This window comes from Mycosarcoma maydis, chromosome 1 (assembly GCF_000328475.2).
Source record: "Mycosarcoma maydis chromosome 1, whole genome shotgun sequence".
Classification (NCBI taxonomy): Eukaryota; Fungi; Basidiomycota; class Ustilaginomycetes; order Ustilaginales; genus Mycosarcoma; species Mycosarcoma maydis.
This window is the reverse complement of record NC_026478.1, coordinates 2,428,802-2,452,142: the sequence shown is the minus strand read 5'-3', so window position 1 is coordinate 2,452,142 and position 23,341 is coordinate 2,428,802. Positions and strand designations below refer to the sequence as shown.

Here is a 23,341-nt window from a genome sequence, read left to right as displayed (position 1 = left end):
CCATTGTTGAGTCTCCTAGAAGCGTTGGTGTTCAGTCAATGACAAGCTGGGCATCGATCTGTTCGAACGAATCGAAAAAATGCTTGAAGAGTTGAATCTTGTACTCGACATCCTTGGTCCCACAAGTTTCGCGGATCGAGTGCATCGACAGCTGCGGGTTGCCAAGGTCGAGAGTTCGGATGCCGAGCTTGCTGAGCATAGGTCCGATCGTAGATCCGCATGGCATGTCGTTCTTGACCACAAATGACTGCAGAGGAACCTGTGCGCGCTGCGCGATGCGTCGAATAAGGAAAGCGGTGGGGCCGGTGGTAGCATACCGCTGCTTGACGTTGGTCTTGATGACTGGTCCCTGGTTGATCTTGGGTCGATGATTCTCCTCGTAGAAGGATGGGTAGTTGGGATGGAAGCCGTGTGCCATGTCGGACGAAAGCAGAAAGGATCGCGCGATGGCCTGCTCGTACAGATTCGAGGCAGCTGGATTCGAAGAAGACGAAGACGAAGATGATGATACCGGAAGCGCCACCAGTCGCTGAATGAGACTTGGCAGCATGTTGGACTCGGCACCGTGGGACGAAACCGAGCCGACCTCCTCGTTGTCAAAGAGCGCGATCGCACGGATCGAGGAAGACGCATTTAGCGATTCCGCCGACCCAAGAGAGTCGATGAGGGCCTCAGTAGCGCAAAAGCACGACATCTGGTTGTCGAGTCGAGGAGAGTGGATGAACTCGTTGTTGATGCCTCCGATGGATGCGGGTTGTGTGTCATACAAGCTGAGCTCAAAGTCCTGGATTTGCTCTACGGAGATACCGAGCTCCGATGCAAGCAGATCCAGAAGAACAGAGTGGTGCTTTTCCGCCATGACAGGTGTACCTACTGCCTGTGGAGTGACCTTGGCAGCCTCGGCAGCTTCGTCGGCGCGCTTGTTGAGGTGCTCAGTGGCGAGACCGAGGATGGGTACGGTGTTGTCCTCAATGTTGAACTTGAATGCCTCATTGACCGTGCGGTTGAGGTGGATAGCAAGGGTAGGGATACGCAGGATGGGCCGCTTGATGTGCACAAGCCTGCCTGTAAACTTGTCGTGCGACTTTGAGTCGGACACAATTACGCGACCAGCGACACCGAGATCTCGATCGAACCACGAAGCCCAGATACCACCACCGTAGGTCTCTACACCGCATTGCAGGTATCCCTCCTTTGTCTTGCGAGAGATGGGCTTGATCTGGAAGTTGGGCGAGTCGGTGTGAGCGCCAACTACGTGGACACCATTACCTGGCTCATACTTGGCACCAACGGCAAAGGCGACAATGGCAGACTGATTACGAGTAAAGTAGTACTTACCACCGCGCTTCACCTTATCGTCCCATAGCTCGCTCTCCTTGATACGTTGAAAGCCAGCAGCATCGAGCATGGCCGAGGTGGTAGCGACGGCATGGAACGGGGTGGGGCTGGCATCGACGTATCGGAGGAATCGACGCGCCGCAGCAATGTCATCCTGTTTTGTGCTCTTGTCCATGACAGCGGCAACAGCGGTGGAAGAAGCGGTGCTCATGCTGGAAGTCGAAGGGGAAGCGACGCTCGTCTGTCTGAGCCGGAGAGAGGCAGCAGAAACAAGCTTGAACAAGACGTGCGCCGACAGTTTGGTGATGTGGAATCTAGAATCGAGAGCTAAGGATTGCCTCGATGCTGGATGCTGGATGCTGGATGCTTGAAAGGAAGGTGAGAGATGTAGATGTGGAGAAACTTGATCAAGAACAAGGTCCAGGCTAAGTTAGATGGTGGAGGAACGGATGTCGTGCGAACAAGTTGTTGGGAAAAGTTAACCACAAAAGGCTCGTGCGTGAGAGGTGTGAGTGCAAACACTACACGCCAGCACAACGTACAAAGCAGATACGAGAGAGCCTTCCTGTCAAAATCGGACCAACATCGTCCGAACACGCCCACAGCCGATTCTGCCGAAAACGTCGGCCCTGCAGCGTAGAGACTCACTCGTGACTGAATGAAAAGGAAATCAAAAACAAAAATCGTGAATCACGAATAACGCTACCAAAACTCGCCCCCTCAAAATGGGCCACAAAAGTAGAACGAAATACAGTATCTCTGAAGCTCCTCGCACTAAAAATTGCGATGCTATGCAAGTTTGCTGGCCAACGCAAGACAGAGTTGAATGGGGGGAACACGGAAGTACGCTGGTACAGAAGGGTGACGAGGCTCTGATCAGGGTGAAAAGGTGCGGTTGCTCATCAGAGTTGCGCTTGACGCTGCTTGATGGCCGACTCCTCGACGACAGGCGGGATATACGTGGACGTGTACTGGCGCACTTTGGGACGAATGCTTTGCTCTCGACGGTCCTTACCCTCCCGTCGGAACTGCGAGAGACGGTCCATGTAGTCAGTGAGCTTGGTCGTTTGTGAGGGCCAAAAGCTAGGATGGAGTGCCATGATGGGCACAGGCTTCTGGTGCGACGATTTCTTGCGCAAGATCATGCCCATTTCTTCCATGCGTGTAAAGGCTTGCGACAAGGTGGCAGCATTGATCGATTCGAGGTACGAGAGTTCGCCTTGGGCGTACAGCGTCTTTCCTAGCAGCTGTGTGTGCTTCTCAAAGTCCTTGGCAGCGAACCAGGGGAGCTTTTCAGTGGGGTAGCCCTTAGCCTCTGCCTCCTTCGGAATAAGAGAGAAAAGCGACACAGCAGCGAGCCAATAGCCCTCGATGAAGGGCCAGATGAGAAAGAGGAACGAATCGAATTGTTCGCGACCATTCTCACGCTCTTTTGCGCTGAGCTCAATGGAGCCGCCTTCTTCAGCTTTGATGTCTGGGTGCTTCTCCAAAACACCGTCGGCGACCATGCCATCGATGGTGCGGTCTACGTTGACCTCGAGCGAGTCAATGCCAAAGACGAACTCGTTGCGCAGCACCGACGAAATGAACAGGCATTCGCTCAGCAGATCCTTGCGTGTCATCCTCTGCATGGGTGCAGTACCGCCTTGCTTGACCTTGGTATAGAGTGCCGCGGCTGCGAGAGATTCCGAGACAAAAATGTGGATCACCTGGTTGCGATAAAAGCTGAGTTCAAATCGTTTCTGCGGCACAAAGGTGGGTTCCATGACATCTCTTTCCTCCGAGATGAGACCTTTCATGACAGTGTTAAGCGCACGGTCAACCACCTCGCCTGTATTCATTGTGCCAAAATCAGCAACAATAAAGCCTTTCTTGTTGATAGACGCACGCAGCCAATCGACTCTACGGATGAGTTCGCTACGAGATACACCTCGGCCACGCAACGTGAGCACCACCGTGCCGATCAGCGCGGCTGGCATCACCACCGAGACCTTGTTGATGTCGGCAAGCACGCGGTAGCCGAGTGCCTTGAGCAAGAGCACCTTGTGCATCTCGTTGCTGGTCGGATCCAGTTCCACCCGTTCGCTCTTGTAGCCAGGCGCGGCCCTTCGTTCCTTCTGTTCGTTGATAAAACCCTGCAGTGACCAGGGAGTGTCAAAGCGAATATCAATGCGACCCATCTTGAGCTGGAGCAGCGAAGAGCTGCCTGAAAGCAGACCAAGCAGCGATTCTGCCTCTTTTGGCTTGCCCAATAGCTCCGAAACGTACGTCTCAGATTCGATGACCGAGTCGTACTGCAGGCTGACGGGACAGATCCAAACATCATCGGTGCGCCCATCGAGCAGACCTTCGACTACGTACTTGAGAATACCAAGTTTGGGTGGAAGCAGCTTTCCTGTGCGCGAGCGAGTGCCTTCGATGAAGCACTCGAGGTTCTTGCCGCTGGCGAGAAGCGTTTCAACGTACTCCTTGATGACAGCAGGGTACAGCTGATCGCCCGAGAAAGAACGGCGAATGAAGAAGGCACCACCTTTGCGAAGCACGTCGCCGAGTACGGGAAGATCAAGGTTTTCTCCGGCAATGATGTGGGGCAGTGCGATTCCGAGTCGGAACATGAGCCAGGAGACGGTAAGATAGTCGATGTGGGACTTGTGGCAGGGAAGAAAGAGGATGCTTTGCTTGCGTTCGGCGGCGTACGCAGCAACCCTTCGAAGCTCGAGGACCTGAGGCACGCTAATGTGAATACCTTGATGATACATCCTTGCGAGAATATTGTTGACCGTAGCTGCAAAAAATTTGATAAAGGAGAGCGAGTCGATGCGAGCTACGCTGACCTGCAAGATGGCAAGCGCTTCCTCCCGAAGCTGCTGTTCAATCTGACGCTTCTTGCGTTCTTTGAAGATGGCAAGTTGTTTTTGCGTCTTGTTTGGACCGGCTGGTGAGACAGGCGGCTGTTCTGGCAATATATGTTCCACTCTACTTGAAGCCAACTTGCGAATGCGTTCTTGCACCTGCTCGCTATTGAGCACAGAACGGATACTCTCTTCTGAACATCCGGTGTACAAGATGGGAGCGCCAATGTAGTTGGAGTAGCCGCGCCAGCCGGTGCCTTGACCGTAGGCAACAAATTGCTGAAGGAACTCGAAAGGAGATTCGCGAAAGTGTGCTTTGTACGCGGCGACCACATTAAGATCACCTAGCTTATGCTCCTCGGAGGTTAAGATCCCTGTTTTGTCCGTTAGATGACGATCCTTGCGACGAGCAGAACCCAGGTCGCCTAATTGCTTGGACAAGACATTTGTTTCCTGCTGCACAGAAGGGAGGCTTTCCTCTGATGGCGGTCGAGACTGTGTGGCAGCGGAACCATCGTCGTTGCTGGAGCTCGCGCTTGCAGCTATGGGAACGTGTTGAAGTGCAGTCTTGTTCCTCGATTGTGAACCCATAACTGCTGCAGCCTCGATGGATACAAGAGGGTATAGAGACGATTCTATAATCTCGATGGCAGGCCGGTGATGGATGCTGTGTAGGTAAGTTGGGACTAGAGGGACCAGAGGCTGCCACTATGACGTTCGCTTCGAGCCTACGACACCCGATGAAGGTATCCTCTTCCGATTCGTGTTTCACACGATTCGCGTTTTTTAGCACATTGCAGATGGCTTTGAAGAAATTACAGTAAGTTACCTTGTGCCTTGAACATCACACGTCGTGCGTCAGGACCGTGGACGACACGCACCCACCACCACAGACCCGCCCAACCTGTGGCCGGAGCGTGACAGTGTTAGAGCAACGTCAGTAACATATGAAAATAAAGCGCACGGGGCACACCTCCTAACTTCACGACTCCACATTCGTGATTCGTGATTTCGCAGCTGCTCCAGATCGTGTATCGCGAAACACGAATCACGAACGACGAACGTGGATGGCTCGGTCGTGAGTTTTGCTAAAGTCATGCTCTGGTGATTTCCACGCGACACTGACCATCCTCAGCCAGCAAAGCATTGTAACTGCAGCTGACAGCTTCACTCAGACAACACCGATAGCAAACATGTCAGACGAAGAATTTATCATGGACGATGCGGCGGATGAGGATTACGACTTTGAGTACGAAGAAGACGATGACCTCGATGATGCCGATGCAGATATCGAAAACCGCTACTACAACGCCAAAAACATCAGAGATTCTGACCCGGACGGCGCGATACAGGAGCTCAAGGCGGTGGTCCAAGCTGAAAAGGAAAAGGGCGACTGGGGCTTCAAAGCTCTTAAACAAATGACCAAGATCAACTTCCATCGAGGACATCATGTAGAGGCTCTCGATACGTATACACAGCTGCTCTCATATACAAAGAGTGCGGTCACGCGCAACTATTCGGAAAAGTCAATCAACAACATCCTCGACTATGTCTCGAATGCTACCGACGTTGGCCTCTCAACGATGCAGTCCTTCTACGACGTCACCAAGTCTGCGTTGGAGGACGCCCGAAACGACCGACTCTCTGTCAAGACAGACCTGAAGCTCGCACGAATCTGGCTGGCGCGTAAAGAGTGGGGCCGTCTTGCAAAGTCGCTCAAGCAGCTGCACGCCTATTGCACAAGCAAGGATGGTAGCGACGATCAGTCCAAAGGCACTATTCTGCTCGAGATCTTTGCTCTCGAGATCCAGATGTACGGCGAGGTCGGCAACTTTAAGAAGCTCAAGGAGGTCTACAACTCTACGCTGCAGGTCAAGAGCGCCATTCCGCATCCGCGCATCATGGGTGTCATCCGCGAGTGCGGTGGCAAGATGCACATGTCAGAAAAGAACTGGGCCGCCGCGCAGGTCGATTTCTTCCAGGCTTTCCTCAACTACGATGAGGCCGGAAGCACGCAACGAATCCAGGTGCTTAAGTACCTCGTGCTTGCTCACATGCTCATGGGGAGCGATATCAACCCATTCGACTCGCAGGAAACCAAACCTTACAAGAACGATCCCGAGATCGTTGCCATGACCAATCTCGTTGCCGCGTACCAGCGCCGAGAAGTGCACGAGGCCGAAAAGATCCTGCGCGAGAACAAGCGCACCATCCTCGAAGACTCGTTCATCAAAGCCTACATTGACGACGTTTTGCGTGGACTCCGCACGCAGTATCTGATCGACACGATCAAGCCATATTCGCGCATGCAGCTCGGATACCTGGCTCAGCAGCTCAATATAAGCGTTGATCAAGTTGAGGATCTGCTCATGTCGCTCATCCTCGACGAAATCATCAAGGCCCGGATCGACCAGGTAGGACAGTACGTCGAACTCGATCGCAGCGCCAACAGCTCCGGAAAACCGCGGTATCAAGCCCTTGGCAAATGGAACGTCGAGCTGGATCGACTTGGATCCTCGGTTCATGTTAAGCATGCAGCCGGGGCCGGAAGTGGGTCCGGTACCAACCTCGGCGGGTCTTTTCTGCGGATGGGCATAGGGCTTGGTGGCACAGCGCCTGGCTTGGGCCCATCTCTTCGTTAAGAAGAATCGCGAATTGCATATCTGTGTCTCCTTTCTGTTGTTTCTGCATCTCTGTAATTTTATCATAATTGAATCCTGTTTCTCACCTCTTGAAAGATACAGTACGTATCCACTTCATGCGTGCACAATTGAGACAAATCAGACGACAGTCATTTCATTTCGAGCTAACCGCAGCAGGCGAGGTGAGCGCGATAATTGGGTAAGAATGAGGTAGTGGATCGCAGATTACAGTCTAGGCAGATGCCTGGACGGTGGCTGCCTTGGCGAACTTGCAGCCAAAGCTGGGCAGAATGTGGGCACCACCCGAAGCAAGCAGCTTGTGCGCGTCATTGGCCTGGTACTGGGCAATCTCTTTCTGCTTGGCATCGGGATCGACATCATCTTGAGCATCAACATTCCAGGAGAGGAAGTTGTTGGTCATGTTGGGCTCGAAGGAAGCATCGATGATGCCGAGCCGCTTGCAGTAGTTGGTCACTTTGGACCAGTCGCGCGGAACGTTGGCACAGTCGCGAGACATGTAGGCGAACGATCGCTCAAAGATGCGAGCGTTGATGGGTCCCTGCATGCTCTTCTTGAAGACTTTGAAGTCCTCCCAAGCCTGCTGGGGCTGGTCGAAGAGGTCGTCGGCGGCGCGCTTGACAGCGCGCATGAAGGCGCGCACCTTTTCGGGGTGCTGGCTGACAAAGTTGTCGTTGGCGATATAGAGGATAGAGCAGAAGCAGCAGCATCCGAGCTCAGCAAGTTCGTCAATTCTCAGCATCTTGACGTCCGCCTTCGGTCGACCCTGCTGCTCGCACCAGTCTTCAAGCTCGACCATCTGGACATTCTCTAGACCGATAGCTGCATCAACACGGCCGTCGATGATGGCCTCGGTGGCATTCATTCCGACACGTACGGCGGTGTAGTCCTCGGGTTTCATGCCAAAGTGGCTGGTGAGCTCATCGATCTGAATTTTGCCAAACTCGCCGACATAGCCGATTCGCTTTCCGCGAAGGCTCTGAAAGTCTGAGGTGATACCGTTGCCGTCGATGTAGATGATACCAGTGGCAGGTTCATCCATGAGGGTTCCGATAGAAGTGACGGGATAGTTGCGCATGCCCTTGGCGGCGAGCGTGTGGATCATGGCCTTGAGACCCATGTCGGCCTTGCCTGTGCCGATGATTTCCGTCTGTAATGAAGATGGACTGAAAGCTTTCAGCAAGCTGTTCGATGGTTGTCAGGAGAACCATGCGTGTAACATTCAAAACTTACAACATCGCTGGGGTCATTGGGCTCCAGGATGGCCACCTTGATGCCCTCTTTGGCAAAGTAGCCCTGCAATGAAGCGAAGCAGGAATGCGTGGATACAAAACGATTGATGGTGAGTAAAAAAGAGTCGTTACGCGTCAATCACACTAATCAAGGAAAAAACGAGATTCTCACCTGGGACTGGGCGCGGTAAACAGGGAGGTGGTAAGGCACTGCCTGCCAGTTGGTCAAGAAGGTGATCTTGTCGCTCGACATGTTTGAGTGTGTTGACTTTGGTCCTGTGTTAACGAGGAAAAAGGAGGCTTGAGAAAGTGGGAGCTTCTTATAACATTTGCCGCTTTCCGTAGCGTTAGCGGATTTCTGTAACCGCACGGGCCAAGGCCAGATCGCGACTGACTGGAAGAAGCTGAGAGATACTTTGGCTGACGATGCAAAGTCTGAAATGTGATTGTTGCGGCTTCTTTGTCTTTTCTTCCCACTTCACTTGCCTCTTTTGGTCCGAATTCGACGGCGGAACGCTCGCCGACTTCATCAAGTACTGTCTGATTTGGGCAGATTTGGGGCACGTATAGTAGGGATAGATGCAAAGGCAGCTACATTGAGGTTTGCATCTCCTGGAAATGCGCGAGCTGCAGAGACGAACGGGAAATGCTCAATGTTTAGCGCAAAGAGGTTGGCTAGGCTAGCATCGAGCGAGCGTCTCTGCTGCTGGTTGGGGGCCACATCGCTTCTCTTCTTCTTCCCTTGGCGTCACCGACGCTCAAGCCACTCCAAAGAAACAAGTTTAGAGTCTTCCGATCGATCTCGGCTAAGGTTGTAGGAGCGCGTAGAAGCGCAGACATGGAACGCGCGAAGTCGGCAGATGCTCCGGTGCTCCTTCCAGTCAAATGTGTTACTCTAGTCTTTCTCATACTTGCGGGTTCGGTTTGTGTCTCGGCGAGATTTACCAAAAGTATGTTTAAAGGTGCTGCCAAGAAGTGCGTCGGAAAGATCCGCAGATTGCTACAACCCCGGGATCCTGGAGAGGGAAAAAAGGTTCGGTCAAGAAGTGGCACAGATATCTACACGATCAGGATCTAGTGGAAACGGGATTTTCGGACAGACACCTGATTGTGCATGCGCACGGCGCACGGCGCACATCGCACGGTCACGCCAAATTCTGCTGGGTGTGAGATTGTCTAGAGACTGGTAGGGTTCCCCCAATCTTACTGTATATCACAATCGTGATACCTTTTCACACGTCAGAAAGTGAGTCATGAGTTGTGCTTGGAATCGCTTGTCGGAAAATGCCCCGAAGGTCGAATTGGCTGTGAACCTCACGCCTGACTTCAGGAGAGCTACAGCTTTCATGCTCGTAAATCATTTTGTGATGATACTCACGACTTGAAACTTGTCAAAGCAGTCTTGAGTTGTTCAGGCTCAAGAGAGCTGAGTCCTTTCGAACGCCGCGTGAAACAACAGCAGAAATTTGTGAGATTCACGATTAAGGGATGCAACGGAAGCTATTGAATTCACGTGATCGTCTAACATTAGTTACCGATAAAAGTCGAGCTCAGGACCCGATGCATCGGGATCTCTTTGTGAATGGAATGGTGCAAGGTCTCGTTGGCCACTCACGACTGCTGTGCAATGAACTAGTTGACGCATGACGCAGGGCCAAGCGAGAGGTGTTATATAAGTTGCGTCTACTTTTGCAGCTGAGTGAATAAACCCCATATCTTTCATGCTTCGTCGTCATAGACACGGTCCTGCAAATGATCGTGGCGTCCCTGGATCGTTTTTGTTTTGCCGTCATTCGTGAATCCCACGTTCTTGATGCAGAGTCGCATGTTCACAGGCGTGCAGATCGACTTTCCGCGATAGGGAACGAGAGATAGGACAAGAAACAGTTCGGATTGATGGCAAAGCAATGGCACGCTCGCTTGCCTCGATGTTGGTGAAGCCACAATACGAGCTGGGAGCGCTTCTTTTTTTCCCCCTTGGCTTGAGCAAACGATGTGGTCTGCTCCCACGCTCATGATGCATTCATTCACGATTCCAAAATTCTTAATTCTACCTAAGTTAACGTCAAGTTAAGCGTCAATATGTATTAAATCCGCGCGGCACTGCTTGACGTCATAGAATATTTATAGCTGCTGCACGCTGAAATCCTTGCGCAGCCTCAAATTCTTCGAAGCGAGATTCACGATTCACGATTCACGATTGGCACCGTGTACAAAAACATACTCACACACGTACACACACTCACGACTTGTGACTGCCAAAACAAGCGAGGAACAAACGAAAGGGCCCAAAGAGGAGAGGTGAAGGTTCGAGCGGCGCTTCTACACGGAGAAGGCGGCGGCGGCCCGGGACTCCGTTGGTAGCCTGCGGCCGCCTATGCATCCCTGAATTGAGGAGTAAGTTAGCGACAGAGAGTGAGTTAAAACCACTTGTTATGGCCATGGCGCACTCAGACCCCGCAAACTGTTGAATGTCTCCGCAAAACAAGCCCCATTCTCAACGGAGAGATCCTGGGGAGCACTAGAGGCGGTGCTTTATCTACGAAGTTGGATCTCGAGACTGAAAGTTGAAGTAATACCACGACTTTCGCTCACCTCTTTATGCTCACTGCTACATTCTCGACATCTTTCATCTATTGCTGTTGGTCCCCAAGCAGTCATGGGTGAAAAAGCAGCTCCAATCGGCTTTACACCGCGTCCATCAAGCCCTGATGGCAGCCAGATCAACAAGCAAACGCATGCATCTGAGGCGCGCCTTGGTCACGCCCATTTTGATACGGAAAAGCTCGACAAGACGCTGACTCGTATGCGGTCGGATGGCAAGATCGAGATTACCGAGGATGACTGCTACGACGAGCTCGGCTTCAGCTTCCCCACTTGGAAGAAGTGGATGATTCTTACGATTATCTTCTGGATTCAAGTGTCAATGAACTTCAATACTTCACTTTACTCGAACGGTATCAGCGGCATCTCTGAAGAGTTCAAAGTCAGTCTGCAAGCGGCACGATGTGGTGCCATGATCTTCCTTGTTGCCTATGCGTTTGGTTGCGAGCTCTGGGCTCCGTGGTCCGAAGAAGTAGGACGAAAGCCTATTTTGCAGCTCAGTCTGTTCTTGGTCAACATCTGGCAGCTCCCTGTCGCTCTCGCGCCCAACTTTGCCTCGATCATGGTGGGTCGATTCCTTGGTGGTCTGTCTTCAGCTGGTGGCTCAGTCACCCTGGGTATGATTGCCGATATGTGGGACGCTGATACGCAACAGTACGCTGTAGCCTATGTCGTCTTTTCCTCTGTGGGAGGCTCTGTCCTGGGCCCTGTCGTTGGTGGCTTTGTCGAGGCTAACCTGAACTGGCGATGGACCATCTGGATTCAGCTTATATTTGGAGGGTTTGTTCAGATTGCTCATCTTTTGCTCGTACCTGAAACTCGGTCCACCATCATGATGGATCGCATCGCAAAGAAGTGGCGCAAGTCGGGCAAGAACCCCAACATCTATGGACCTAACGAACTTCGAACTTTTAAGGAGCGTTTCTCTGCCAAGGAGATTCTCGTCACCTGGATCCGACCTTTCCACATGTTTTTAACCGAGCCGATCGTCTTGACACTTTCTCTCCTCTCCGGTTTCAGTGACGCACTCATCTTTATCTTCCTGCAGTCGTTCTCGCTGGTATACAAGCAGTGGAACTTTGGCACTGTCGCAGTTGGCCTCTCATTCTTGCCGCTGCTGGTGGGATACTTTGTTGGCTATGCCATCTACATTGTCGCCATCCGGCATCAGAAAAAGATGAGGGCGGCGAGGCCCGACAGCGAGCATGCACAATTTGAGTCGCGTCTTTATTGGCTTTTGTTCGTGGCACCTCTCCTGCCGATAGGACTTATTGGGTTTGCTTGGACGTCAGTCGGGCCTCCTGTTCACTGGATGGGCACCATGGTATTCTCTGCTTGCATCGGCGTAGCTAACCTGGGCGTCTATGCGGCCTCAATAGACTACATGCTTGCAGCCTACGGACCTTACTCTGCCTCGGCGACAGGAGGCAACGGCTGGAGTCGAGACTTTCTCGCGGGCGTGTTGACGGTACCGGCCACGCCATTCTACACTAACATTGGCCGATCCAAAGGACGTAACTTGGAGTACGCCTCGACGATCCTGTTCTGCATTGCTACAGTGCTGGTAGCAGCTGTGTATGTGATTTACTGGAAGGGACCAGTGCTACGCAAACGATCGCCCTTCGCACAGCAGCTCGACGCCGAGCGCAAAGGTGCTCCTGAACGCGATGGTCACAAGGAACGACTGACGGGAGCGCACAAGCGACCTGTGACTGGTTTGGGCTCCCGTCAGAATTCGTACTACACATCACGAAACGCAGCTTCTCGCAATGCCTCACGCAACGCTTCGCGAAATGTGTCAAGGACCAACTCGCTGTCGGGCGATAGCAGTAGCGCTGAGGTGCCTGGCAGAACAGTGTAATGAGGCCGAATCTGGGGCTCACCAGCTTCCATAGATGACGGCTTTGCATATTGCGCTATTGTATCCGTGACAAAATCTTCCCCTCATTTCTACAAGATGAATGAAATTTAGACATACTGTATGATCATAGCAATAGTCTTTCGAGTACGATACGGCTTTGTCTTGTGAGTGGTACAATCACGAATTGAGAGAGGGTCATGGGAAGCGACGATGAACTGCACTCGTGACTCAGGTCGCGGGGTGGCCTTGAGATCTGCGCAAGTTGGTGTGCAGTTGTGATGTTTAACAATTGTGAATCATGGAATCACGAATTTGACGATTACGATGACGGGGCGATGGGGCACTTCGGTCTCTTGCAAACTGGCAAGGAGCGCAACATGGCCATTCGTGACTCGTGACTGTTCAAAGCTGAATTTTGGTGAGTTGCGATTGTATCTAGAATATGGAATCAAATACTGTGATGGGGCTGGGCGAGCCGAGCCGTGTGGCTCTTACACACGACACGATAGAGGAACCGCTGAATGATGGCGGAGTTTCAAAGGGAAACTCAAGCGGCGGAACCCTTTCCTTTCGTGTTTCCGTTCGTCTCGGCTGAAAATGTGAATCGTGAATGTGAATTACGAGTCGTGAATCGATTAAGCATGGTTGGCAATTAGACGATATGGATTTGTAATCGTGGATCCTTTAAACGAAAAGCTGGCTCCAGATCTGTCTTGGCACGGCTGGCCATCTCGCGAACCATCATCGTTTCGAACTTAACTACAGCGGATCAAGTCACTGAACAGCCAACGACGAACGAAAATCCACGAATGAAGACGGACCATCTCAAGCATGCACAATTAGAGTAGACACTAGACACAGTCGTGACGTCGACGTCGCTGGTGGCGTCGTGGTCTGAAAAGCAAAAGCAGGCGTTCAAAAAGGCGTTTACTCTGCCAGGCCATGCACTCGAAGCACAGCTGCAGGAAGCGCTATGTGCCCTCACCTTGATGTCTTGTTCCAGTGATGATCTCGTGATGGACTCCCAAATGGCTGCTTGTGTGGTGTGAGACTGGGACGAAATCTGTTAGTATCGTACTTGATCCGATTCGTGATTTGAGCCGGCGAAATCGTAAATAGCGGCGCTCTGACTGGCCGAAGCGATGCACCTTGAAAATCCGTCACAACTAGTTAACTTTAGTTCATTCACGATTCGAAATCACAGTCACAGAGTGGTGCAGCCCAAGAGTGAAGTCGGTGGAGGCAGATAAATTCACTTTGAGCTTTCTTGTACAGGTTACGAGTCGTGAGTGGTTAGGCACCACCCGCCAACACGCAACTCAGCGAATTTCAACGGTAACTTGTTCACGCTTAGCCAGCTTAGCCACATTTGACACTGGTGACTGCTACACTCGTGACTGTGCTGCTCAACTCGCACGGCCAAGAATTACACTAAAATTATAGAGTTAATTTCCGCGTGGGTCACGAGTGGTGGACAGTGAGAGGAGACCCTGTGTAGCTGAGGCGTAGCAACAACCACGAACCACGAACCACGAACCACAGAACAGAGCACAGAACACAGAACACAGAACACCGAATCGTGAATCGTAAATTTCGCATAGCACTTTCGCTGCTTTCACTCACGACTATTCACGATTCTTGATTGGTTTCACGATTGTTGCTCATTCACGATTGATCGTCGTCCCACCTCATTTGTTCCCACGAAACCATTCGCGATTCACGGTTGCCATTCACGGTTGCCACTCACGGTTGTCAAAGCCCAGTCACTTGACGCAGCATTCTCAATTCATCACGTCGCGCCAGCCTCCAACTGGACCGTGATCTACGCCATAGCCGTATCCTCGACACCAGCAGCCAACGTGCAACGCAGCAGGGTTTCGCTGCCCTCTTCGACTCTTGCCACACCATCTTTCACTTGCTTGGCTGCATTCATCCGTCCAACTGCCTGTCATACGTATATCTGCTATCATCACACTTAATTCGTCTTCGCAGCCCCAGATTCGTTTCCTTCAACCGTCGACCGAGACCGACATCTCTCATCATCAATCCACACCCATATCATCAGCTATCAGTACGCTTCAATATTCTGCAAAGCAGTGGCCTTTTCAGCTCTGCTCGCCTACCACCTCGCTGTAACTGTCCTCGTCCCATAGTCGTTCTGGATTAATCTGCGGTCAATCACGCTCTGTTATTGCTTTTCATGGCTCTTCATCTTTGAGCCTCGACTCAGTGAGGCGCTGAGACCCAGTTCTGATCAACATGTCTTGCGACTGTTCCCTTCCGCACTCTCACTCGCACTCACACTCTTCACCCCACAACACCATCACTGCTAGACAACCAGCGCCGACTCCCCTTGCATCAACGAATACGCTTTGCCGCGCTTGCAGCGGCCCTTGCGCACACTCTTACTCCGACAAGCAAGCCTATCTGAGTGCCAGCTACAAAGCCAAAGGCAAGCGTACAGCCAGCCGGGACAAGCACGTAGCTTCACCGTCCGATGACATCGGTCCCCTAACTGGCGCCTTTGGTCGTGCATCTTTCTGTTCAACATCAGCACCATCACCACAGCCCGATTTCTTGCCCTGCAAATCGACTTCAACGGCCAAAGTGGAACCAACTTCGCCAGCCTTGCCCTCTTCTCGACCGCCAGATCAAGAGCGACGCGTTAGAAGAGCAAGAGAGGGCCCTTCTCGCTCCCTTGCCCCGAGCCCGTTGCGCGCTGCCTTAAACACCTCGCCGACTACGGGCAGCGCATCTCAATTCGTCTCGCTGCTAGGTCAGCCCATCGCAGTCTCCGCCTCCCTCTCTTCGCCGACAAACGAGAGCTCGGCTGTCGCCAAATGCGCCGTGATCCCTTCGCTATACAAGGCCAGTCGTGGCCGCAGCACCAACGTCAGCCCTAGCCGCAGATGGGACCGGCGCGGCGCTAGTGCTACCGTCCTGAGCGGTGCTAGCGCAAGCGGAAGTGGCGGCGAAGCTGACGAGCCAAGCGACTCAGAGAACGCGAATCGCTGCGCCAGATACCGCGTCCGTGCTGACAATCCCAGAGCAGAGTCTTCCCGCTCGTCCATCCGCCGTCTATCGGTGCCCAAGGAGGAGGCTCTCTTCCCTTCCGATGACGATGAAACCCCGCCTTTCTCACCCACCGAAGAGATGAGCGGTCACACCGCTCAGTTTTCCAAGCAACGACGTCGGCCAAGGCGTTGGTCTAGCGTCGAGCGCGACCGTTCACGTGGCATGCGCATCCTCCTACAAGAGTCCTCCAATGAGCTTCACGATTCTGTTGCAACCCTGCGCGTCTCTCGTTCAAAAGCACAAAGCCGTGGTCGACCCCGCTCAACCCATCGCGTCACGAGCGCCACCGAGGAAGACGCCTCCGACATGGAATCGTCTTCCCTGCCGTCCAGTTGCACTAGTAGCTGCGACCTCGATTACCTACCTAAGCGTGGTCAGACAATCGGCATACCAATCAAGGAGCACAGAAGCCGCTCAAGCAGTCCAAGCGAAAGCACTCACGATGCATCGCTCAGCGCAACATCTAGTCAGGGCCAGGTCCCTTCTTCTACCGATGGCAGCGACGACCCCTCGCCCGCTGCATCTACACCTTCCACCTCGCTCGTCCAACAAAGTTGTTCTGGCTTCACTACGCTCAAACCTATCGCCGCCATCTCGGTGACCTCCGACTCTGATCCTCTGCTTGGCCTCGCCACGCCCAGCATCGAAGACATGATCCAGATAGACCAAGTCGAATTCTTTCCCGAAGAGGCGATAACTGCGCAGCTGGCTTCAGCCCAAAACAAGCGCAAAACATCGCCCAAACGAACCAAAATCTCTTCCTGGATCATTGGAGACTTTGAGAGCGAGCCCGAGACCGATGAAGATCCCAAACCGGCCAAGGCTAGCCTCGAAAGCGCCGTCAATCGCAGCAATGCCACCGCGATCAGCATATCGCCGCCATCATCTTCACCAAGCAGCTACCAGGCCAGGCTTGCTAGCCTCCAAAGCCAACTACGCATCTGGTCTCGCACACAAGATCCTCCTGCTCAGCCAAGGTCCCGCCAAACCTCTGCAGGCTCAGAGGACCACACCGACGCAGAAGCTGAAGCCAAGGAGGTCGATTCGAACAATGCCAGTCTTTTGTCCGCCAGTTGGCGCAATCTAACGCGACTGCCAAATCTCATCTTGTTACCTGGTCTTGCTGCAAGGCAAGCACGCGAGTCGCTCGTCTCTGCGTCCAAGACACGGAGCGACGGCCTTGACAGCAGCAATGATGGTGGCGACTCTTCCTTGGCTTCGGACAATGAATTTGCACAGATCTACCGGCTTGCAAGCTCTGCACAAGGGATGCTGGATGAGAAGACGTTACAAGCCCAACGTCAGATCGCTCTCAAGACCGGAAGGCCGCCCTCGCCATCGCCGAGCCCGTCACCCCCGTCTTCCCTGCTGGGCTCTCGCCAGAGTAGCAACGACAGCATAAGCACTACCGAGAGAATCAGCGCGTTGCAAAGCATGACGCGGGCCTCGCGCAGTGGCAGAGGCGTTGCATCACCGCTCGAAGCCGATCGTGACCCGTCTGCCTACGTGTCTGGTCTTGGCCAGCCTATCGATCCCGATACCGAACTTTCATCTGTTGTCCAACTGCAGACTTTTCGTAGTCGTAGCAGGAGTAGGCCCGCAGATCCAAGCCAGAAGAATCGAGCTGCAGACGAGCCACGCAGCGCCTCCCCATGTCATTCCAACGAGCCTGGTGGATACGAAGAAAGGCATGCACAGCTGCCGCCTGTGAAGCTTGGGCAAGCCATTGAGTTGGAATCGACTAGCCAACAAATGACGGGTGCCACTTTCGCGGCCAAAGCATCTGGACAGCTCACTGTCCAGATCCCGCCGCCAAGCATAGAAGTACGAGCCACAAGGCTGCGTCGAGGACGGCAAGACGTTTTTGGTGAAGGCCGCGCACCTACCGACATTGCATCTGCGCCCACCTCACCGACATATCGCCAGAGGACATCGTCTTCATCGACAACCACTAGCGGCGATGACACAGACAGTGCTTTATCTCCGTCAAGTCACGATCGAAGCAATGGAGGCGCAATTGCGGATGCAGATGCAGATGGCTTTCGTGTTGTTCGACGCCGACATCGTCGAAGGTCATCTGGTCCAAGATCGCTTCGCCCCAAAGTGGAAGCGCTGGTTCCACACGGTTACTCTGCTTTTGCCATCAAGGAGGGCAACGAGCATGCAGAAGGTTCTGACTCGGACGGCGAGACGACCCCATCGCCAACTCCAGCTCGTCGAGGTCGAGGTGGCCGTGGACGTGCATCTTCGCCTCGTAGATCGACGCGTCAATGTGCCGTAGGCTTGTTTGGTGGAGGTATGTCGGAGGTTGCGTCGTCAACGTTTCCGGAGTCATCCTTGTCGTCCTCTCGATCGCGTAGGAGCGGGCGCAGCGAAGCTTCGCACCTCAGCATGTCTAGCCCGATTCGCAGCGTGCGATCTTCACCCGACCTCACTTATGCCGCAGCTGCTGCTGCCGGCTCTGCTTGTGAAGGTGGTGCAGACGGTCCAAACCAGATCGATGAGGATCCTTCCCCACCGCGTGGTTCCAGAGGCCGTAGGGGTGCGGTGAAAGTAGTCGCGTCTTCGGTTGGGCAACGTGCACCACCTCCGCAGACTTTGCTTCTCAGCGGAATGGAGGGGTTGCGTCGCGGGCCATCGTACCCACCTCGTGCCGGAGAGCGACTGGAAGATGGAGGTGGATTTGGCTCAGACTTTGGTGAAGACGAGGCGACGTCGGCGGCGTCCGGACTTTCGGCGCAAGGCGGACGTGGACGAATGGGCTCGAGTGGCACGTGTGGCGGTGTTTCGCCGCAGCCTTTGCGCTTCCGACTATTGAGCAATTCATCGCATCTGCTCATGCTATCGCTGGAACTCGCCATGATCAAAAAACAGAAGATCTCAGCGCCTCTCAAGCCACGCTGGGGCAAACATCGCGCCAACGACTTTAACCCTCTGCCTTCTACAACTCGCATCTCGTCATCAGCCGCACTGCACGCTTCGTCCAAGTACCTGCGCTCGCCCTTTCCGACTTCGCGCGACGGCGACGCGGATGCAGACGCGGAAGCGGTCGAGTGCCAGGAAGGGGCGTGTGCGCCTTGCGACCAGGACCAGCGTCAAGCAGTGACGTCATTGGAGTATGTGGCTGAAGCCGCGGTGCGCGGATCGCGCTCGTCTGTAGCTGGCGCACTCCGCGATCCAGCTAGCAGACTGCGCTACTCGTGGACTAGCACAGATCTAGCTTCCACGTTGGACTCGGCGTCGCTCTCCACTTAACTTTAGTCGTCCGTCTCGTTGCACATGCATGTACCTTGAACTCTCGACAGCGCTGACGGTGCACGCCCGCTCGTCGTCGCTGTTCTGTGCCTCGGCGTCCGCTTCCGCTCAGATTACAAATGCAGATTCAAGCGTTCACACATAACTTGACGTTACCACACATTTCAGACATGCACGTTTCGATGCTGTGCTCGTGAGGACCCGGTAGCTGAGATTAAAGAAAAAAAAAAAAAAGAGGGGGGGAGGAAGGAGGATTCACGATTATCTCCTCAATAGCACGCGAGCAGGCGGAGGAGAGACTACTTGTACATATCGCTCGTATCGGCGTTAGCCATGAAGGTCCAGACGCCCTCGACACCGAGGTCGTCGGGATCGTCTTTGATGGTGATCTCTGGTCTGCCGGGGATGCGGCCGTTGAGAGGGAGGTCGTTGGTGTCGTCCAAGGCGCCGGTTTGGTGGGGCTGCGCGGGGTGCGGTGCATGTTGCGCGATCGTGGGGCCTTGGAAGACCATCTTGCCCAGCCCGAGACTCAGTTTGAGCATGTTGACTGCAGGCTCGAAGTGGGCCATCTGGACATGTTGGGGTGCATGTGCGTTGTGAGATGCGAGATCTCGGAGGATGTTTTCCGCGGCGATATCCGCCATGTTCCAAGCCTGGTAGCCGGCATTTAACGCTCCGAACGCATCGGCAACATCGCCAATAGCGTAGACGTTTGTGAGCCGGCGCGATTCGTGTCCAAGATGCTCGACGAGGTGGTGCTCTTGTCCACTGTTCAACTCGGCGCCGTGCGCCTTCTTGTCAAGAAAGCAGTCGCAATCGCCACACGGCGGTTTGGCGTCGAACGGCTGCTGCGCTGCATCGCGTGGATCGGGAACAGCGACTTGCAAACTTCGATGAACGCGAATCAGACGACTGCTCGGATCCACCGAGCTCGGACTCAGCCTCGCCATGAGCGACGAGTTGGGTTGCTGACCAGTGCACAGAAGCAGCAGGTCGCATTCAAACGACTTGCCGCCCGTAGTGCGGACGAGCTTGCGTCCACTGCCGATGCACATGCCCTCTTGATGCGCCTGGATACCTTGACCGTTTGCATCACCTGTTACACAGACTTCGGCCTTGGCACCCACCGCATCCGCAGCCGAGCTCTGTACGGTGGAGCCGCGCGGACACCCTTCGGTAAGGGCAAGTCGCTCTCCAAGCACAACATTGACACCGAGCTTCGTGAGTCTGTGGTAGGCAATCTGGTGAACGCGCTCGTCAAAGTTGGGGAGGAGCTGCTTTCTCGAGTGGATCAGCGTCACCTTCTTGCCCGGATGCACAGAGGCAATGTCGGTGGCAAATTGCACACCGAGGGCACCGCCACCGACAAGCACAATCTCGTTGGAGTGCTTGATGCGATCCTGGATCTTGCGCATCCAGTCGGTTCCGTCCGCCTTGAAGCGTGCCTCGGTGCGCAGCGGATCTGGGAGGTGGCTTCCGAGCGCATAGACGAGGTGCGAGTAGGGGATTTGAACGCTCTCGATGGCCCAGAGCGACTTTTTCGGCGAGAATTCTGACAAGTGATGCGAGGACGACGAGCATGTGGGCGTGACAGTCACGTGGGTTGGAGAGATATCGGTGACGGAAGCCTGCAGAACAATGTGGGGCGCAGAGTTTTCAAATCCGTCGGCGACACTTTGGTCATGATCGTCAGCGTTGTGACCGTCCAAATTGAGACTTTGTTGTACCGCACTGGTGAGTTCGGTGATCTGAATCTCGGGCCTGCCGAGTTTTTCCTCCTGCCGTGCTTTGACGGCATTGAGGGAGAGCTCGTCCTCGATACCTTTGGAGCTGGTGAGCTTGATGTCGGTTTCGATGTAGGAAGACGCGGCGGTGCTGGGCACGTCGTAGGTGGAGCTGCTCGAGTCTGAATCGGCAGCACTGAATTCGGTTGAGACGGACAATTGGGAAGAGTGACGACTGTCCTGAGAGCGTCCACGAGAAGATGCAGGCGAGTCGGACCGGAAGGAATTGATCTCCTCGTCACCGATCGCGGCAAAAGCGTCATCAGTCACGAGAGAATCTTCTGGCACATCCGGCATGGAGCTAGGCGTGGAGGCGGTTACAGCAGCTCTGCGTGAAGTGCCAGGCTTGGCGTCAGAAGCAGAGGCAGAGGCAGAGGCAGAGGCAGAGGCAGAGGCAGAGGCAGAGGCAGAGGCAGAGGCAGAGGCAGAGGAGGAGGAGGAGGAGGAAGAGGAAGAGGAAGAGGAAGTGGAGCCCATCTCGAGCGCATTACGGGTGACGCTGGATGGACCTGACGCAGCTGCGGCTAGTTTTGGAGTTGGATCCGAGTGCTTGGCGGAAGATGCGGTGGAACGGCCGCGCTGAAGCTGCGAGTTTGGGCGTGCAGGCGCATCCTTAAAGATGCTCGTGTATGGGATGAAAGCCTTGTGCTCGTGACCGGGCAGAACAGAGAAGCGTGGAAAGACGTAGAGATGGTTAAAGTGCGAGTTGCGCTCGATGAGGATGACGCGGTGGGTAGGAGGAAGCTTCTGTGCCAGGACAGTAGCAGCACGCATACCGCCGTACGAGCCACCAAGCACGACTACATTCTGGGTGTGCGCTTCAGAGGCATCTGCAGGGGCGGCTGAGCCAGCGTGGTTGGTGGTGAAGGGTGCGGCGAGGGTTGACGAGGACGCAGAGGTTGAAGCGGCCAAAGCGGCCGAAGCGGCAGGCTTTTTTATGCGAATCGACTGCGCCATGACTGAGGGGAAATGTAGGCGCGATTGGTAGAGAGGAGGAGCACCTGGTGTGGTGGAGCGAGAGCCGACGAGTGGCGAGCGAGACGCTCTCAATGCAGCCAACCAAGCTGGCAACACAATGAAACTTGAGTTGAGCGGGTTACGACCTAAAGTTTAGAGGGGCAAGCTGGAATCCGTCGAAGTGAACAACGCGACAACGGAAGGTGTCGAGAGCTAAAGAGAGCTTGCAGGTTGAGCGGTGAGTTGGTTGATGGGATATGGTGGTGGCATGGAGAGAGTGCGGACGTGGGACAGTTGCAGAGATGGGGAAGCTGTTCGGGGAGAGTCACAGTCGTGACTGTCTATAGGTGATGGAGGGCTTGGCAAGCGACAAGCAATAAGCGACAAGCGGCGAGGAAGAAGCACACAGGGAACGAGGCAGTGTGTGAGTGTGCCAAGTCCGTCATAGTCACCGCGTCTGACCGAACGGGAAGGTGAAATTTTGGAACGACTCAACGTGAATCACGGATGTGAATTTAATCGTGAATTTCGCTTTTTCGCAGCAGCTCGTCCGTCTTCGGTGTCCTCTCTTTCGTTTTTGTTTGTCCTTTTTTTGTCTCTCTCTCTTTCTCCACGCCACGCCACGCCACGACGCCACTTGCGGTGCGTGTTGAGGCTGTGTGATTTGTGATTGGCCTGAAATGTGGATTGCGAATGTGAAATGCGAATGATTCACATCTGATTAAGTTAAGTTACTCGAAATCGTGAAAATGCACCGAGTCAGCCGGATCGATGAATGCTCACGGAAGGAATGACTGAGCCTCCACGCTCCCTTTGTTCATCCGCCTCAACGTAACCCCAGCTAAGCATATACTGTATGTGCCATTTTGGCCTCTGCTCTTCTTGTGTCCCAGCCGCCCTTCGCTTCGCTTGGCTGGGCTTAGCTGGGCTTAGCTGGGCTTGGCTTCAGGGCGGATGCAGGATGCAGGATGCAGGATGTTTCCGTGGAGATCGAAAAAGTCCGGCAGTGCTGGGAGCGCTGAGCGAGTCGACCCACGCATGCAACAGCACCGATACGCTTACAATGTGAATAGCTCATGCAGATCGTCGGCCAAGAGAGCGGCAAGTGGCGCCGTTTGAATCGCCATCTGATAGGCTCGAGTGGCAGAAAAGCCGCTAAAAAAAATTGGTTTGCGGCGAGTCGTGGGTCGCTCGGCGAAATCAGATAAGCGGAGCAACTCGGATCTTTAGAATGCGTGTCCATCTGCTCCGGCTCTTCACGCTTGCCAACCACCAATCTTACGTCGGTTGGTTGCCAAGAGAGCGCGTTTCCTTTGCTATCTCGCGTCTTGGCCCCGGAGCTGTTGAACCGAAACCGAGCGGTGCATCCAGCCACAGCTGCGCAATAGAGAGCACCCTCCCTGTTGTATACATGATACTGTAGACCTTCTGGTTTTGCCCGTAGCCGCTTTGGGCACCAGTCCATTCCACTGGCCGATACATGTCTGGAATGAAAGGCAGTCAACCCGCCTGTATGCCAAAACCAGGCAGATCCCGGACCGGAACAAGTTAAGCTCGGCGTATATTGGTGCAGGCAGGGATCGACAGGGCAATGTGGTGTACAAACCCTCGCTTACGCACCACTGGCCTTAGCACTCAAGTTCACAGGATTGCATGAAAGCGTGAATCCCCTCATGACTCGTGACTGGCATTCGTGATTTACTGTACGATTTACGATTTTCCA

The 23,341-nt window shown here is 54.0% G+C and overlaps 7 protein-coding genes across 7 annotated transcripts; 3 read left to right on the top strand and 4 right to left on the bottom strand.

Moving 5' to 3' along the window:
• Positions 1 to 31: 31 nt before the first annotated feature.
• On the bottom strand, positions 32 to 1,549 carry UMAG_11633 (putative aspartyl aminopeptidase; the record flags this gene model as incomplete). The annotated part of the gene is made up of 1 exon (XM_011388504.1): positions 32 to 1,549. One exon carries the CDS (start codon positions 1,547 to 1,549, stop codon positions 32 to 34), a length of 1,518 nt encoding a protein of 505 aa, XP_011386806.1.
• A 691-nt stretch (positions 1,550 to 2,240) lies between these two features.
• UMAG_11632 (uncharacterized protein) lies at positions 2,241 to 4,781 on the bottom strand (the record flags this gene model as incomplete). Its single annotated transcript, XM_011388503.1, has 1 exon — positions 2,241 to 4,781. One exon carries the CDS (start codon positions 4,779 to 4,781, stop codon positions 2,241 to 2,243), a length of 2,541 nt encoding a protein of 846 aa, XP_011386805.1.
• A 602-nt stretch (positions 4,782 to 5,383) lies between these two features.
• Positions 5,384 to 6,832, top strand: UMAG_00817 (putative COP9 signalosome complex, subunit 2; the record flags this gene model as incomplete). The annotated part of the gene is made up of 1 exon (XM_011388281.1): positions 5,384 to 6,832. One exon carries the CDS (start codon positions 5,384 to 5,386, stop codon positions 6,830 to 6,832), a length of 1,449 nt encoding a protein of 482 aa, XP_011386583.1.
• A 232-nt stretch (positions 6,833 to 7,064) lies between these two features.
• On the bottom strand, positions 7,065 to 8,335 carry UMAG_00816 (putative thiamine biosynthesis protein nmt1; the record flags this gene model as incomplete). The annotated part of the gene is made up of 3 exons (XM_011388280.1): positions 7,065 to 8,000; positions 8,084 to 8,146; positions 8,255 to 8,335. The coding sequence occupies 3 exons, from the start codon at positions 8,333 to 8,335 to the stop codon at positions 7,065 to 7,067; spliced, it is 1,080 nt and encodes a 359-aa protein (XP_011386582.1).
• A 2,406-nt stretch (positions 8,336 to 10,741) lies between these two features.
• On the top strand, positions 10,742 to 12,547 carry UMAG_00815 (uncharacterized protein; the record flags this gene model as incomplete). Its single annotated transcript, XM_011388279.1, has 1 exon — positions 10,742 to 12,547. One exon carries the CDS (start codon positions 10,742 to 10,744, stop codon positions 12,545 to 12,547), a length of 1,806 nt encoding a protein of 601 aa, XP_011386581.1.
• A 2,259-nt stretch (positions 12,548 to 14,806) lies between these two features.
• Positions 14,807 to 18,877, top strand: UMAG_11631 (uncharacterized protein; the record flags this gene model as incomplete). The annotated part of the gene is made up of 1 exon (XM_011388502.1): positions 14,807 to 18,877. The coding sequence occupies one exon, from the start codon at positions 14,807 to 14,809 to the stop codon at positions 18,875 to 18,877; it is 4,071 nt and encodes a 1,356-aa protein (XP_011386804.1).
• A 299-nt stretch (positions 18,878 to 19,176) lies between these two features.
• Positions 19,177 to 21,618, bottom strand: UMAG_00813 (uncharacterized protein; the record flags this gene model as incomplete). The annotated part of the gene is made up of 1 exon (XM_011388278.1): positions 19,177 to 21,618. The coding sequence occupies one exon, from the start codon at positions 21,616 to 21,618 to the stop codon at positions 19,177 to 19,179; it is 2,442 nt and encodes an 813-aa protein (XP_011386580.1).
• Positions 21,619 to 23,341: the final 1,723 nt, after the last annotated feature.